The 18,426-nt window shown below is 37.4% G+C and overlaps 1 protein-coding gene across 3 annotated transcripts in view; it reads left to right on the plus strand.

Moving 5' to 3' along the window:
* The window catches only part of LOC149818186 (Zinc finger, C3HC4 type (RING finger) family protein), a 125,784-nt gene extending 113,155 nt beyond the window's left edge, over positions 1–12,629 (plus strand). For all 3 annotated transcript variants that reach the window (XM_089984741.1, XM_089984742.1, XM_089984743.1), the window contains 4 exons: positions 8,565–9,088; positions 9,462–10,355; positions 11,099–11,272; positions 12,035–12,629. In XM_089984741.1, coding sequence (XP_089840867.1) covers positions 8,565–9,088; positions 9,462–10,355; positions 11,099–11,272; positions 12,035–12,232 — 1,790 coding nt within the window. In that variant the 3' untranslated portion in view covers positions 12,233–12,629. The remainder of the gene's footprint in view (positions 1–8,564; positions 9,089–9,461; positions 10,356–11,098; positions 11,273–12,034) is intronic.
* Positions 12,630–18,426: the final 5,797 nt, after the last annotated feature.

Raw genomic sequence — 18,426 nt, forward strand, 5'->3', positions numbered from 1 at the left:
TACTATTAAATTGATTCTTGATCATCGAATGGAAAGTTCTAAAGCATGAAAAGACTTCATGTTTGAATTTAAGAAAAAAGATCCATGAATATCTAGAGAAATCATCCACAAAAATAACATAATAAGAAAAACCTCCTTTTGAGACAACAGGTGCTGGTCCCCAAACATCGGAATGCATAATTTCAAAAGGTTTTGATGAGAACATAGTTCTTTGCTCAAAAGGTAAACTTTTCATTTTTTCGAGAATACAGTCATTACAAGAAAAAGAACTTTTACATAGGTCTTTTGCAAAATGTAAGTAAGACAACTTGGTGATATTAGGATGACCAAGTCTTTTGTGCCACATGTTTATATCTTTGTTTCGGGCAACATTACAAAAAGATTTTGGAACTCGAAGAGATTCCATGTAGTATAAATCGCCTTTTCTAAAGCCTTCCCCAATCAATTTCCCGGACAGGCGATCCTGTATTAAACATTTATCACATGAAAATTTAATATCACAACCATGATCCGAGAGTTGAGAAACAGAAAGAAGATTTAAATTAAGTTTAGGTATAAATCTAATTTTTGGAATAAAAAAATCTTGAGTTTCAAAATTACCTATTCCTTTAATTTCAAGAGAAGTTCCATCCGCAGTGGAAACAAAGGATGGAGAAGCATTTTTTGAATAATCGGAAAGTGAAGACATGTTTGGGGACATATGAAAGGATGCACCTGAGTCCAAAAGCCAAGGGACTTTACCTGGAATGGAAGAAGTAGACACGGCGGCACCGGATGTAGCTCCCTTGAGAAGAGGTTGAAGGGCTTCCATTATTTGGTTCAACGAGAGTGACCCACTTGATGATGCCTCTTCCTTTTGTGGTGCGCCGGTGGTGGCCATAGCAAGAAGCTTCTTCCATTTGGGACATACTGGCTTGATATGCCCCGGTTCTTTACAAAAGTGACATATAGTCTTGCTATAGTCCCGCTTCCCTCTTTGTCCACCATCTCCTCCTTGATTTTGGAATTTAAAGTGAGGAGGACGATAGGTCTTTACATTATTTCCGGGTCTTGATACGGCATTAACCTCATTATTTTCTTCATAATTACAAGGAACCATAAGAACACTTGGTCCTTGTTTACATAAATTCATACGAGTCTCCTCACCACTTAATTTGGTGAGAACATCTTCAAGAGAGGGAGGAGTAAATGAGGATAGAAGTGATGACCTTATTTGCTCAAATTCCGGTCTCAACCTATTCAAAAAATTGAAGAAACGATCTTCTTCAAGTTGCTTGTGGCGGAGTTCAATTGCCTCTCCACTCCATTTCGGTTCAAGCATAGAGAGCTCATCCCAAATAGAGGAAAGATCGGCAAAATATTCCCTAATAGACATTTCACCTTGAGTAAGGGAGAGGGCCTTCTTTTGAAGGTAATACTTATGAGATAGGTCTCTTGATGTATACATCTTCTCGAGATAATGCCAAGCTTCCGATGCCTTTTTGAATTTGATAATGTTGGCGTTAATCTTCGTTTCGACGGATGCGAAGAACCAAGAAAGAATCTTGAAGTTCTTCATTTCCCATTCGTCGTGTTTCTTTGAGTATTCTTCAAGAGCTTTGATCCTTTCCTCTCCCTCAAGAATCTTGATTTCACTTCCATTCATTATGGTTATCTTGGGTTCCGGCTCCGGAATCGTTCCTTGCACATAACCCCACAATCCTTTTCCTTTTATGTGGGCCTCCATGTTCCCGGCCCAAATATAATAGTTGGACCCATTCAATTTGAAGCCAAAGGCAAAGTGAGACTCTTTCTCACCCATTAAGACGTAGAGAGAAGAAGAAAAAAGACGTACCAATACGATGTTTCAACTTCTTCTTAGCACAAGATCCTTCTAAAATATTTGAGAAGCAAGATCCATCACTTCAATCTCAAAAAATCCGAAGGCACGGTTTTCGAGGCACTCGAACAAAGGCGGATCTCATGATCTCCAATCACCAACCGAGCTTTGATACCATGTGAAATTGTCTACGAAGAGACAATCCATAAACAAGCATAAAAACTTTATAAAAGAAGTGCACAAGAGCACTCTCACAACACTTGAACAAAATACACAAAAAGTGTATAAATAATAAACATGCAATAATGCATGTATTTCAATATATAAAAGCAAATGCTTGAGACTCTCAAGCTTAGAAAATACAAGGGGGGAACACCCCTATTTATACAAATGTTAGAAGGTGCAAGGGGGCTCCCAAAGGAGTCGTTGGGAGCCCCCAACGGTCACATTTGTGACCGTTGGGGGCCCCCAACGACTCTATTGGGGGACCCCCAATGCACATAAAATAAGTCAAAAAATAAAAAGAAAAAAAGAAATTACAAAAGTAAAAATAAAAGGAAAATTACAGCATATTCTAAAAGTGAATATGCGCAAAACAGGAAATGACAGAAATGCCCTTTCGGGTAAAAATATATAAATATATGTATTTATATATATAGAGATATATGTACATATAATATATTATATGTAAATATATCTCTATGTATATAAATATATATATTTATATTTACAATGATTTTAGGAGCTACATTTTAACACCTACTCCTTATAGACAGCTTGTTGGAGCTCTTTCTTATCTTTCCATTACTAGGCCAGATATAACTCATGCGGTTCATACAGTCAGTCAGTTTCAGCATGCTCCCACTTCCGTGCACATGGGAGCGATTTTGCGTATTATTAGATACTTAAAATCCTCACTTTCACGAGGACTCTTCTTGTCTGCTTCATCTTCATTAAATTTAATTGCATATACTGATGCTGACTGGGGAGGTGATCCCAATAATAGACACTCAACTACTGGTTTTTGTGTGTTCCTAGGTGAAACCTTAATTTCGTGGAGGTGCAAGAAGCAGCAGAAAGTTTCTCTTTCCTCTACCGAAGCTGAATACAGAGCCATGGCAACCACCACTATGGAGGTTGTTTGGCTCAGACGATTGCTAGCGGATATGGGAGCTAAAGCAACACAAGCTTCAAAGATGTGCTGTGACAACAAAAGCGCGATCTACATTGCAAGCAACCAGACATTTCATGAGCACACTAAACACATTGAGATGGACTGCCACTATGTCAGAGAGGAATACTTACATGGAACCATTGATCTGCCATATGTTACATCAGAATATCAATTAGCAGACTTCTTCACCAAGCCTCTCGTTGCTCCCAGATTTCACTTCCTCTTAGACAAACTTTCCCTCATTGTACCGTAAGTTTGAGGGGGAGTGTTAAAATGTAAACTGTAATATATATATATATATTATTTAATATTATTATATTTTCTTTTATTATTTTCTTTTTCTAATTTTCTTTATTTTCTTTTTTAGCATCTAGTTCAATAGAAACTAGATATTTGATCCAGTCAAGTTCCTGTTGGAACTTGACTGTGCAAATAGCTGTTGGACTGTAGTCCAACAGCTATAATAAATGTTGTTGGACTATAGTCCAACAGCTATAATAATAAATGCTGTTGGACTGTAGTCCAACAGCTATATTAAGAGACGTTGGAATCCAACGTCTCTTTTTGGAGAGCTCAAAATGAGCTCTCCTCTCTCTTCCACTTTTTTGTATATATAGGGGTGAACCCCTTCAATGTAAATAACAATGCTTCTTAAGCATTTTGTTCATGAATAAAGTATTATTTATTTTTCAAGTGTTCTTCCTTTTATACCCTTTCAAGGGTCATGCTTGTAGTGTCTCCAATAGACACTTGTTGGTGTGTTATTTGTGCATTTGTTGAAGACCACCATTTCATTACAGAGGGAGCTCTCTCTCAACGACTCTATGGTCTAAAAGACCATAGAACCCCTGCCCCTTTTACACAAATACAATATTAAAGAACAAAATTTATAAAAACTGTCCCTAGTGGATAGTACTTATTACAATAGAAAAAGACCAAAATGCCCCATATGGGCATGGTTAAAAAAAGACTGTATGTGACTATATAATTATGATTATACATATTCTAACAGAAACTTCTGATGGAATATGTAGCAACAGCTTGTGCCACAAAGTGTCCATGATAAAATCAACGACTTGATTGTTCTTCTTCCAGGTGATATACTCAAGATTCTTGGTCGAAGCACGACTTGATTCTCCTTCTTTGGCTTCTTCTTGTAGTACGAATTCAGATGGCATAGAGATCGAACCATCAAGGTACCTTGTCAAGTTGTGATTGCTAATAAAAGGGAGGATTTACTTATTGCAAGTGATGAAATTGGAAGAATCGAGTTTCTTAGTCACAAGCTGACTAAGAAAACATGAATTAATGGTGGACGATGCCGATACATAAGCCATAAAGAATCAATAAAGAAATCATATGATACTAAGAAAGAAAAACAATGAATTCGATATGTTGAAAATAACATATATAAAATAAAGGAACCAAGAAAGTTTAACCTGAACTACAACAAATATTTTGGTGGCATCCTATTGATGATGTCAGCACTCTTCTTTTTTTTGGTGGGTTTAGATTATGAAATGGCAAAACGAGAGGAATAAATGAAAGGTGACGTCAATGGAAAACAAGGATACTGTTTTTTTTTAATGTGGCTGCAATTTTTTCCTTTTCATTCTATGTTACCGCGACACGACACTTAGGGTGTCGACGCGTGTTGATACGGGTATTGGTACCTAGACACAACATTTGTTGTGTCCTATATTATATTATATTTTCAATATATAATATATACCCGTACCCACTTTTTTTGGGATTGCCGTGTCTAGGGATGCACACGAGAGCTCGACTCACTCATGTAAACTAGTTTACAGGCTCGAGCTCGCCTTGAGCTTGAACCACTAGTGTTTAGGCTAAGTTCATGCCGAGTATCGAGTCACCGAGCTCGGTCTGGGCTCAAGAGAGAGAGAGAGAGAGAGAGAGAGAGAGAGAGAGAGAGAGAGAGAGGGTTGGGGATGAGTATGAAGACTCTAAACCTTGTTGTTGGGTGGCAATGGTGGCCACCGTCTTCTCTCTCTACTACCTGTCTTTCATTTGCAACCTTCTGAAGTTGTTGAGTACAAACTCGCCTCCCTCCTCCGTCCCCATCCACCTCCTTCGAGAGCTCACCATCATCTGGGCAACCATCACCCACCTCTCTCGTCGTTGCTCCTCCGCCAACGCCTCCTCCACCTGCAAATGGATCGAATACAAAGAGAGAGAGAGAGAGAGAGAGAGAGAGAGAGAGAGAGAGAGAGAGAGAGATTATAATATTATATATTATATAAATAAGAGCCGAGCCTTATCGAGCTCGGTAGGCTGATCAAGCTCGGCTCGTTTGTTCGGTCAAGCCTCGCGCTCAGTTCAAGCTCGGCTCATTTACGGGATGAGCTTTACTGAGCTGAGCCCGATCCGGCTCGGTTTGCTGTGCATCCATAGCCGTGTCCTACCCTCCTTACCCATACCCAGGTGATTTAGATAGACTCTTTAACTTTGTTTTTTGGGGCAGCAACAATGAAAGACTTCCCTTTTTTTTAATAAGAGATCTCATTATTTGATAAACAGGATAGGCTGGACAAAAGCGAACAATCTGATTTCAAAGTAAAGAAGATCAGATCTGATTTGGGACAAAGGATAGGAGTAGAGAAGATATTAAGGACAAGAATAAGAAATAAAAGGAACTTTGCCAAAGAAGAAAGGAGAATGGAAGAAGAGAATATTAGCAGTGACAAAGAGATAGGGGCTTACTTTGAGGCCCACTCTGATACCATGTGAATTCTTGGGAGTCATGCCCTTGGAGTTGCTATAGAAAAGGAGAAAGGCAACCTTAACTGAAAGTGACGTCTCCTTGGCTCTTCTAAGGTTGTCATCTCTCTCTCTCTCTCTCTCTCACACACACACACACACACACACACATATATATATATATATATATATATATATATATATATATATATATATCAGCAGTGATATAAATGGCCTTGTTTACAATACACATGGTTCATGAATCCCAATATACTTGAATGACAAAAATACCCTCAATATGCTGCATAACACACAAATACATAAGTACAACCTTATTCCTAATACAAATGTGGTTCAACCATAGTCATGGTGATATTATCACTGTATTTTCAGCAAACGATATTATAGGTAAATATCACGGTATTTTAATTTGATAATATCACGATATTATCACGAGAATATCGCAATATTATCAATTATTGTTACTGTTTTTATTTATTTTTTACATCTTAAATGTGTTTTTATTCTTTATTTTGTATTTTTTACTTATTTATTTATTATATATGTATTTAGTATCTAAACATGATATATATATTTTTTAAGCCTTGAGATTTTTCTGAGATTTATCACCAAACCTATAATATCGCGAGAAATAGTCTCGCTGAGATATAGCTGATATTGATATTTGTTAATATGGGTTCAACTTATTATGGATAATGCAACAAACTGTAAGGCAATTAGTAGGGAAAAGGCAAATAGATATGAGACTGTTTTGGACTCCATGTGCGGTCCACTGCATAAACCTCATGTTTGAGAACATTGGAAACATGGCTGAGAGGTTAACAAAAAAACTGCTTAAACCTACCAAGAAATTACTAAGATTATATATAATCATGCATGGGTCTTGACTCCTGAGTTTTATGAGAAAGTATACACTGGGCTGAATTGATTCGTAGTACACTAGATTTATTACAAACTTTTTGACAGTGCAAAGTCTAGTGAAAAATAAAACTAGATTGACGCAAATCATTTTCATCAAAGGAATGGGTTGTATATCTACATGCACCAAAAAAAGGCAAAATAAATTGTAGATATTGTGTTCAAAATAAGTTTTTGGGAAGCATGTGTGAAATTGTTGAACTTTACTATACCCTTAGTTAGGGTACTCATGATGGTAGATAGTGAGATAGATCGGTCATGGTTTATCTCTACAAGGCCATGGACAAAGCAAAAGAGGCCATTAGATATAATTTAAAAAGAAAAAGAAAAAAGTTAGGCATGCCTTTATAGCATGTGATAGATGAGAGGTAGGTTGGGCATCTTCAATCAGAGGTGGTTTGGGCAGCTTCGCCATCCTCTTCATGCTGCAGCCTATTACTTGAATCCTGCTTTGAGTTATGCTTCTAAGTTTGAACTTGATAAGAGAGGTCAACAAGGGGCTATTGGATTGCATCGGAGGTTGTCCCTGATTGTGACATGCAATGCCATTCATAGAAAGATGGACATGATAATGCTCTCTATGATATGGGAAGACAAAGAGCAATAAGAAACCACGATGCATCCAAATAATTAAATTTATTTTGTATTTTTTATTTAATTTATTTCTTTGATTATAATGTTATGTTGTTTTTCATCTACTGCATAATGGTTACTATTGATTTTTTTTATATCCCCATTTAGATTTGTGGTGTAGTAGGTTTGGGAGCAATTCTCCCAACTTGAAGACCTTTGCAGTCCGTATTCTGAACCACACTTGCAACGCAAGTGGATGCAAACACAATTAGTGTCTTTAAAGGTATTCACACAAAGATAAAGAATCAGTTAGAGCAACCTCATGTTCGTTTGGTATAACTTGTGACTGGAAGAGATAAGAATTATAAAATTTATTTGGCATTTTTATGCATATATTTATGTTTTGAAGAATAGGATTCTGAAAACAAATGGGGGGCTCTGCTTCACATGACCTTGTGTCGGGACGTTGCAAGTTCAAATCCCAATGGTATCGTTGTATAACTGGTAGGGGTTTGCCTAACCTCAACTTACCTTTCAAAAAAAAGAATAGGATACTGAAAAAGACTAATTATTAATATCATATTTTTGCAAGCAAGTGTAAAAATTATCAGCACAAAAGCACAAGGAGTCATTTGATCCTATTAGTTTAGAGAAATTTGATGTGCTAGATAAATGGATTCAATAAGATCCTAACTTATGTTGTATATGCTATGGTTATTATATATATGCTTATGTAACTTAAGTTGTTTTGCGAGTCTTATGAGTTGTGACTGATTAGATTGTTTTCTTTGCTTGATATTCATAACATTAGATTATTTGCTATTTTTCCTGATGTCATTAATTGCTTATTATCTTGGTTGTTAGGTGTTCAATGTTTTACGTGGCTGATTGTTATTTGTTATGTGATATTTTGACTTGGTTTTGTAGTTACTAGCACTGTTTCTTGCATTCTTTTTTTCTTTGGAAAATGTTAATATATTTTTTTAAGAAAGTATTTATGATTTTTATGATATGTTAATTTTGGAACAAGCTTTCAGGGCCAGTTCTCTTGTCAAACTAATTCTGGCCTGCAGAAAAGTCCAGTTCCCTGATGTTATCTTGGTTTCTAATTCAATAAAATTGCTACATTGGCATAAAATTTAAATCTATCAACATAGGAATAAATGTTCTAAACTTGAAACGTTCTCATCAAGATTTAGTTATTCAAACTGTATGAGTTCTTAATTCCTAATTCTATCTCAGTTTTTGGTATTTTTTTAGGACAGTTACTTTGTTCTTACTTCTAAAATAATGTGTCAAGTCGCCAAACTTTAGCATTGATGGATATTATTTGTGCAGATATATCCGAGTTAAAAAAGGTGGCATTTATCCCTGTAGCAAATGGTACGCGTCTAGTTACGGCAAATTGTCTGTTTGTGCACCTCACAATTAACCTCTCACCACTTGCATTTGAGCTCCCCACCCTATATCTGCCATTTGTAAAGATCCTGAAGGTTCTTGGGCTACAAGAACTGCTTTCTGTAACATGTGCAAAAGGTCTTTTGGTGCACATACAGAAATTTTGTGGATACCATAGCCTCAATCCAAATGAATTCCGTGCTGTTATAGAGATTTTGCAGTTCATTTGCAGTGAAGCAGTTCAGGTCATTTCAGAGGAAACTGGTGATGAATTAGATGAAGCTATCATCCCAGATGATGGACGGAGGCTCGTTCTGGCAAGATCTTGTGTTTATATTGATCCTTATGGATCAAGATTTATCAGTAGCATTGATACTTCAAGACTAAGATTTGTTCATCTGGCAATTCCTGAAAAGATATGTGCATGTTTGGGTGTCAAGAAGCTCTCAGACATCGTTATTGAGGTACCCAAATAATTTTTTGAAACCGACGTTTAGTTGTGTTCTTAGATGTACTTGATCTACTAAAGTCTGATCACAAGATCCCCTTGAAACTTTATCAAATATAGTGCATTGCGGTATCTTAAAAATTAAAATTGTTGACACTTTTCACTATACCGTGTGATATTATGTCAAAAAATTCTCAATTCATATGAAATCCTATTTTTTTCTTTACTTTTCCCTTGAACTTTTGTACAGACTTTATTAACTCTACCAAAAGCTTCTTTCTTTGAGAATTCACTGAATCTGATATTTGTGACCATAACTAATCATTATGTTTAACCATTTGCTACCAAATATTTTATTCTTAAATATGGATGATTGATATCTGTTGCAGGAACTGGATCAGCAGCAACCCTTACAATTTATGGATCAGATTGGAACAGTCTCACTGAAAATGATGAGAGACAAGATCCGAAGTCAAACATTTCATGCAGCAGTGTGGTCTGTGGTTAATGGTTCAAAAGATTATGTGCCTGCAGCTAAATATATAACTCAAGAGCAGATATCCAGCTCACTGAATTCCACTTCAGAGAAATTGCAGTTTGTGCGCAGCATCTACACACGTTTTTTGCTCCTTCCAAAGTTGTTGGATATAACTCGTTCCAGAGAATCATGTGTTCCTGGATGTGAAAATGGACCTGGACATCATACTCTTCACTTTGTCAACAGGTCAAAAGAACTCATCCTAGTTGCAGAGCCCCCATCTTTTTTGTCTATACATGACATGATTTCCCTTGTCATAAGCGAGGTGCTAGGAGTGCCAAGTGGTCTACCAATTGGGCCGCTTCTGATGGCCCCACAGGGTTCTCTGAACACAATACTTTATACATTGAAACTGGGATCTGAGAAAGAGAAAATTGATTATGGTGGAAGCGAGAAGTTACTGGGGAAAGAAATAATGCCACAAGATGCCCGTCAAGTGCAATTTCATCCACTGCGCCCATTTTATGCTGGAGAATTTGTAGCTTACCGTGCACAGGAGCATGAGAAGTTGAAGTATGGAAGAGTTCCTGAAAACATGAGGCCATCTGCTGGCCAGGCTTTGTACAGATTGCTGGTGGAAACAGGACCAGGGGAAACCCAACATCTTCTTTCTTCACAGGTTTTCTCTTTCAAAAGTATTTCAGTGACTGATGAAAACACCAGTCCAGAAAGCATTCAAATGAGTACAGAAGGAAGAAATCAAGTGCAGATTCCTAAAACAATACCTGGAAAAGCAGGGAGCACGGTAAGTGTATCTCCTTCCCCTTTTTCCTTTTGCCTTTGAAGTAGTGTGTGTGAAAATAATGCATCACCAAGGACCTGAACCCCTGCAGTAGAAATGCAAAAAAAAAACCTTACATCCACCATCATAAATACATGCTTTGATGACATGGGTGGAATTTCAGTACCCTCTTTGCCAGCATATTTGAGTTACACAGAGCTAACATATGTTCAAAAAGATTGTGCTCTTTATATGTCTGCAAGCATGAGGCAAGCATCTAAGAAAGCTGTATGCACGGTCAAAGGCTTGGATATTTATTTTCAACTTGTCATTAAGCCAAGAAAATAGGCTTTCATTCATGCAGCTAAACTTTTGACCTCTAATTCTCATGAGGTTGCCTAGTTATTTTGAGGATGGCTATGTTGAACATCTTATTCCACTCCTTTGAGTGGCTAAATTGGATATCTGTATTGTTTCTTGAAAAGTAAATCTTTGCATGCTTTCCAACATAAGGTAATACGTGGATGATCCTATTCTTGCTAAGAAATGCAGTCAGTTGAGGTTGTGTCAGGTCCCAAGTACATTGACTGCATGCCCGGTTGCCAAACTGGGCTTAATTGCATATCTCTGACTTCAACTTGGAATTAGTCTAGGTCAAGTTGATTTTCTGAAGTCCAATTGGTCAAGGCTCTTTATTTTCATGTTCTGGGTCTTCCAATCTGATATTCTCGGTTCAATAAAAAATTGAACTCTCTTGCTTTTGACAGTCTAAAGGAATCCATCATGGTCGAGTTTCTGCAACAGAGTTGGTCCAAGCGGTTCAGGACATGCTGTCTGCAGTTGGTATACCCATGGACATTGAAAAGCAGTCGTTGTTACGGACAACACTCAGTCTTCAAGAACAGCTGCGAGAGAGTCAAGCAGCACTTCTACTTGAGCAGGTCTGTCTTTATCTTGTCTATCATTGTATTCCTAGTAACTCAAGAACTGCATTCAACTAGACCAACAAAATAAGCATTTACATTGGGACAATATCCTTTAGCATAGTCTCATATTTTCCCATCATGTTAAGAACATGCAGGCATGTCCTGCTTGTTTCAAAAATATCTGTGTTTTTTTTTATGAATCTTTTTTGCTTTCTATATTCTCCTTTTTTCACTCATTTTAAGTTTTAATACACTGTTAACACCCTTTCCCTGCCTTCCTGTTCCACTGATCCATTGCTTTCAATCAAAGAAGTTTGTGTATACAATAATAGGTTATGAAGCATGCATTCTTGGTTTTGAAAGCGCCCTCTATTGGTGGGTACATCTTGGGACATTGTTGGGGCTAATACTTGTGAAGGCACGTTGGACCTAGCCTGATTTTCCAGGCCTGCTTAATTTACTTTGCTAGTCTTAAAGGTGAGGCTTCGTTTGGGCCAATATGCTTGTTGGGCTTAACTAGCTTGTGCGGAACTGATTGCAAAAATATCAGGTTCTTTTATTCCTGAAAACTCCATTTTATCAAGAATAATGGAGTGGGTATCAGGCAGGTCGCTTATTTTCTCTTTCCATTGACACCTTGCATATCTTGCTTTCAGTTTCTTTTTTTACTTGGTGAATCATTTCATGTTTTCTTCCCTCCATAGTTATGGTAAAATCCAAGGTCACATATCTCCCTGTGGTTGATGAACGGTAAGCTTACTGCCTTGCTGTTTGCAGGAGAGGGCTGACACGGCGGCAAAAGAAGCAGAAACGGCGAAGGCAGCATGGTCTTGCCGGATTTGCCTCGGCAACGAGGTTGATATGATGATCGTCCCTTGTGGCCATGTGTTGTGTCACAGATGCTCGTCTGCAGTTTCTCGATGCCCCTTTTGCCGGCTTCAAGTTTCAAAAACGCTCAGAATATATCGCCCTTAGCATTTGAATGATTAGAAGGCTGTGACTGTATATAATTGTTTTATTATACTACATAAACTTTTGGATCAACATCCAGATTGAAGAATACCTCATTGTGATTTCTTACAAAAAGAATTACACAGAAGCAATGAATACATATTCATGAGATGAACTTGATCACCCGAGGTACAAAGCCAATTGTTATTATCGATGAACCTGTATTTCAGAGAAGAATTCAGAAAATGTAAATACAAATTCCATCTCTTGATTGGATGTGTACATTACGTGTTTTGATTTCCATTTGATGTATAAATGGAGTATAATTTCACTTTCATGTAATCCATCTGAAATGTTGTCAAAACTGTATGTATTGATTATGCTGCAGCCACAGTCAAAATACACGAAAACTTTTCACAAAGATGACTTATTATCATCCACATTAAAAATAAATACATTGAAGAGGTGCAAACATGCAAGAAAAATATGCTAAATGGGGGGTTTTCAGTTTTTTTTGGTTTTTTTGCAAATTTGACCCCATAGATGTGTTTAGCATGGTCGATTTGGTAGGAATAGATAACCAGATTACGTGTGTTTGATGAAAAGAAGGATACTTGGAGCCTAAAAAATTTACAAAGATTTTGACAATTGTTTTTTAACCTTTATAAAAACCTACTCACGTGTAGGAATCTAACACTCCAAGAGCTGCTCCCTATAGAATACGTCAAAATTTAAAAATAAAGATACAAACCCCAAAAAACCTATTTAGCATGTTTGCATCACTCCATTGAAAGCCAAAGTATGTATAAAAATGTAAATGAGATAAGGTTTCGAGAGGTTGTAAAACTTGGTAGATCAACTTGAAGCTGACATCTTTTTCTATTCTAATTGGCAAATAAATATGCCACGTTGAAGATGTCACTCTAGTCGACAATACTCTCCACTTGGCATGTTCGAACTAAGAATCGTCGCACAATACTCTCCACTTGACATCTTTTTCCTTTTATTTTTTTCCTTTTTGGATTAGGCGAGCTGAGGGATAACCTCCCTGGAATTTGAACCCAAGGCCCTCAGTTATGACAGTGTGACCTAACCATCCAGCTATCTCATTGGACCCCATCCCCACAAATTCCATTAAAAGGATCCACAAGAAAAAGTTTTAGAGGAAATGAAAATTGAAAGAGAAAACTCACTTGTCCGAGTATAGATTAGCAGCAATATTATCTGCACCCTTGTCCCGAATCCAAGCCTCAACCATGCAATCCATCTTTACCCTTTGCTTCAAAGGAAATATTACCTTCCGGTTTGTTAAGGGAAGAAACCACAATAATGATTCCAAATATGAATCTGGATTCTGGACCCACCCTCAACCACTTCGGCATGCTCTCTGATTAAATTCTCTATTTTAACTTTTTTACCACCTTTAGAGTGTTTCTTTTCCTTCCTTTTATTTACAAGCTAATATTAGTTTTAATAATTCTTCAAAGTAAAACAGCCACCTCAACCAAAAGTAACTTCTCAGATGCACATCCTTATCATATAGTAATAGATCCTCTAGAAAAAACAGCAGCTTTTAAGCGTCAGATCAAGTTTTAAAGCGTTATAATGACCAAGTAACTTGGATCAAATAAGTGACTAGTTATATATCCAATATTAAAGATGCATAAATTTTTCAAGTTGCTTATATGAACACAAGATATGGTATAAAAACTCAACTGCACTTTCATTTAGATAAAACAAAGTTCTTGAGATTTCCAGGCAACTAATTTTCAACATGTCAACTTAAAGTTGCAGGTTTTACCACTATTTTGCTAAACATAATCATTTTCACATGCCATACTGCCACAGAACAACTAGCCTAAGATGGGGTACATAGCCCTGATAAACTGCGCTGCGATTAACAACTTTCATTGTTGAGGAATTCGAGAAAGGTATGAGAAGGGAGGGAGAAGATAACTCGTGCTTTCTGGGAATCGACAACCTCTTTTCTATATGCTGCGGTAAACCTTGATTATATTAAATAGGGTTACAACATTTTTACAAGGACAAAAATGCCCTGTATAGGAAAGGCAAATTACAACATTATAAAACACGATATGGATATGGATCCAATAAGGGATCCATGTCCATTCATATTCTAATACCCTCCCTCAAGTTGTGCATGGGAGTAAACCATGTGCAACTTGTTCTTCAGATACCATAAACGGTTCCTTGTGAGACCTTTTGTGAACGCATCAGTGACTTGGTCTTCTGAAGACACATAAATTGGTTCAATTTCTTTGTCTGCTATCTTTTGTCTGATGAAATGTTGGTCAATCTCAATATGCTTCCGACTGTGATGAACAAGGTTAATTGCAATTTGTATGGCACTTCTATTATCACACATAAGATTTGAACTTGAGACATTCTCTCTCATTTCTGTAAGTAGATACCTAATCTAGGTCACTTCAGCTATGGCAGCTGTCATAGATCTATACTCAGCATCTGTGCTAGATCTTGCCACAGCCTTCTGTTTTCTGCTACTCCATGAGACAAGATTTTTTTCAATAAAAACACAATATCCTGAAACATATCTTCTTTCATATGGGTCCCCTGCCCAATCTGCATCTGTGTAGGCCAATATATCATGTTTTGGTGTCCCACATGAAGACTGAACATATGTGAGTCCATCACCCACCATGCCTTTTAGATAGTGAAGAATACGTTTGACGAAATCAATGCGACCAGTTTTCGGTTCATGCATGAACTGAGATACTTGATTTACAAAATATATGATGTCTGGTCTGGTAAAAGTGAGGTACTGTAACATGCCCACTATATTGTGATACTTGCTTGCATCAGGATATAACTCACCATCACAAATGCTGAGCTTTTGATTGACAACACTGAGTGTAGGCAGAGGTTTGCAATCTGTCATTCTTGCTTTGGCCAGAAGATTAAGAGTGTATTTGTGTTGAGTCAATGACATTTTCCCATCATGTTTGTCCACCTCTGCACTAAGAAAATATCTCAGTTCCCCAAGATCTTTCATCTTGAACCACATACTTAGTAGCACTTTAATTCGCTAAATGTGGTCAGGGGCATTACCAGTGATTACAATATCATCAACATATATAAGTAAGAAAACCACAATGGTACCATCCTTGTATATGAATAGAGAATGATCTAGTTGGGAACAGATGAAATTGTGGTTTTGAATTTCTAAGGAGAAGCTTCCAAACCATGATCTGGAGGCTTGCTTTAAGCCATATAATGCTTTGGTTAATTTTCATATATATTCCTTTGAGTCTCCCTCTGCATAACCTTGAGGTTGCTCCATATAAACCTCTTCTTTTAAATCTCCATGCAGAAATGCATTTTTAACATCAAGCTGACTAAGGGTCCACTCATGTTCAATTGCCAAACCAAGAATAATATGAATAGTTCCCATTTTCACCACTGAGCTGAATGTCTCCTCGTAATCTTGATCGTATTCTTGAGTAAAACCTTTGGCAACAAGACGTGCTTTGTATCGTTCAATGCTACCATCCGGTTTATATTTAATCTTATAAACCCATTTTGAGCCAACAACATTTTTATCTGGGGGACGGCCAACTATCTCCCATGTTTGACACTCATGAAGCACCTTGATTTCCTCATTCATCGCTTCAATTCATTTGTTAGAATGAATAGCTTGATGAAAACCAAGTGGTTCTTCATGTTTTTCAATCTTGGATAGAAAAACCTGAAAATCCATTGAAAAATTATCATAACTCACCCACTTTTTAATAGGATGCCTTACCCTGCCAGATCTTCTTGGTGCCTCTCCGTTATTGGACAATGCCACATGTTCTCCAGCAGACGCATTTGTTTGCTCTTTGAATCTCCTGGTATAGACATTTTCTTTGTATCTCAGACATTCTATTTTCGATGCCTCATCTAAAGTTGTCTCATCACATATGCGTTCAGAAGCCATATTAGTGTGTTCTGCAGCATGTGAAATAAGTTCAGCACTGAGCCATGGATCATACCAATTATCAGTAGTGTCAATACGTTCATGATTGTGATTTGATTTATTCCCCAATACACTATTTTCATCAAAAACAACATTTCTAGAAATTCTGATTTTTTTACTTGCAGAATCATAGCACCTGTAACTCTTGTGTTCATCTGCATAACCTACAAATTGGCATATAGAGGCTTTGTCTTGAAATTTAGTTCTCATGGATCTATCAATATGTACATAACATGTGCATCCAAAAACTCGTGACTCATCATAATCAGGATGTACACCATAAAGAACATGATAGGGAGACTGATTTTGAAGAATAGGCATAGGAAGGCGATTTATCACATGAGTGGCAGTATGAAAAGCTTCTGTCCAAAGACTAATAGGCACGATAGAACCATGTATCATGCTCATTGCACTTTCCACAATGTGTTTGTGTTTGCGTTCAGCAATTCTATTTTGCTGTGGAGTGTACAGGCAAGAAACTCTACGATGTATCCCATTATCTTGGAGAAAATTTAAAAATTCTTTGAAGGAATACTCACCACCTCCATCACATTGGAGAATTTGAATATTTTGAGAGAATCGAGTTTTAACGTAGGCATGAAAATGACAAAAAATAAGACAAACCTCTGATTTGTGTTTCATAAAGAATATCCATGTAAAGAGAGACAATTTGTCAATAAAGGATACATAATATTTACTTCCAGAAGAGGAAGGATTGGGGGCTGGGCCCCAAACATCAGAACATATTATCTCAAAAGGCATGGAGGCTCTTTTATTTATTTGATGAAAAGAAAGTACATGACTTTTGCAAGCCTGACAACTGGAACATATTTTATTCTTCAACGAGGGTGAAACATAGTCTGAAAGAAAACCATTGGACACTAGTTTTTCAATAAAGACTTGACTGCAATGACCAAGACGGGAATGCCAAAGTTCTGGCTTATTACATTGGGATATACTCAGAACACTTCTAGAGGCGTGATCGGACTTGGAAGACTTCAGAAAAGTAGAGGCTGAATCTTTATTGAAGATATACATGTTTCCACGTCGCTCCCCTTTAGTGAACATCTTCTTCGTTTGAGGATCCTTGACAAAGACAAAAGTAGGAGTGAATTCAATAGATAAATTGGTATAATCAATAAGCTTAGAAACAGAGACAATGTTTTCTTTATATTTGATGCATGGACAACATTAGATAAATGAATGGATGGAGATTCAGACAAAGAGATGAGGACGTTGTCTATGTTTGAAATAGGGTGGTGAGTCCCATCTCCAGTTACAATATTAGATTTACCAAAATAGGGGATTAAAGTAGAGAACTTACCTGCATTGCCAGTGACATGAGTTGTTGCCCCAAAGTCAACATACCATATTCCATCATCATTTTTTTTTCAGGTCCAGGTTAGCTATAGCAGACAAGAGAAGATCCTTAGCATAATCACTAACCCGAAAGGTACCCGCAGATCCTGATGTAGCAACATTTCTATTGCTTTGTATTCTATTGCGGTTTTGAGGATTTTGGTGATTGAACCAACAGTTGGCTTTGATGTGGCCACGTTTGTTGCACTGATAGCAAATGGGAACACTCTTGCTGTTCCGACTTCCTGCAAATGAATTAGGTGATCCACTAGGAGTGGGGATCAATCCTCATCCTCCTTGCCCACCCCTCCCTCTTCCTCGTCCTCCACCAAAATAGTTGTCTGCTCGTCCGCGCCCCAAACCAAAGCCTGTAGCAAGGATTTCATGAGAATCAAATTGTCCACTTGCTTCACCTGTTAAACCCTTTAATGTGGTCTCATATTGTAACATCTTGGCTCACAGATCTTCAAAGCTAGGGAGCTCAGGTAGACATAACAAAGGTCACAAACACATGATATTCTTGTCCCAATGCATTCAATGTCTGTTGCACCATGTCTCGATCTGATACCTTACACCCCACCACAGCTAGCTGATCAATGATACTCTTGACTTTGTTTAGGAATTCCATAATAGTCATAGTCCCCTTTTTGAGTAATTGGAATTCACGCTTAAGATACATGATTCTGGCTTCTGAAATCTGTGAGTATGTATGAACCAATCTTTCTCAGCTCCTTGGCAGAGCAATCATCAAAAATGGCAATAAGAACTTCCTGGAATTAGGTGGAGGTAATATATGCAACTAGAGCTTGGTCATGTTTCATCCAGGAAAAAAATTCAGGATTTTGAGTGAGTTTGGTCGAGATAG

Source organism: Nuphar pumila, chromosome 13, assembly GCF_984573655.1.
Source record: "Nuphar pumila chromosome 13, dmNupPumi1.hap1.1, whole genome shotgun sequence".
NCBI classification, from domain to species: Eukaryota; Viridiplantae; Streptophyta; class Magnoliopsida; order Nymphaeales; family Nymphaeaceae; genus Nuphar; species Nuphar pumila.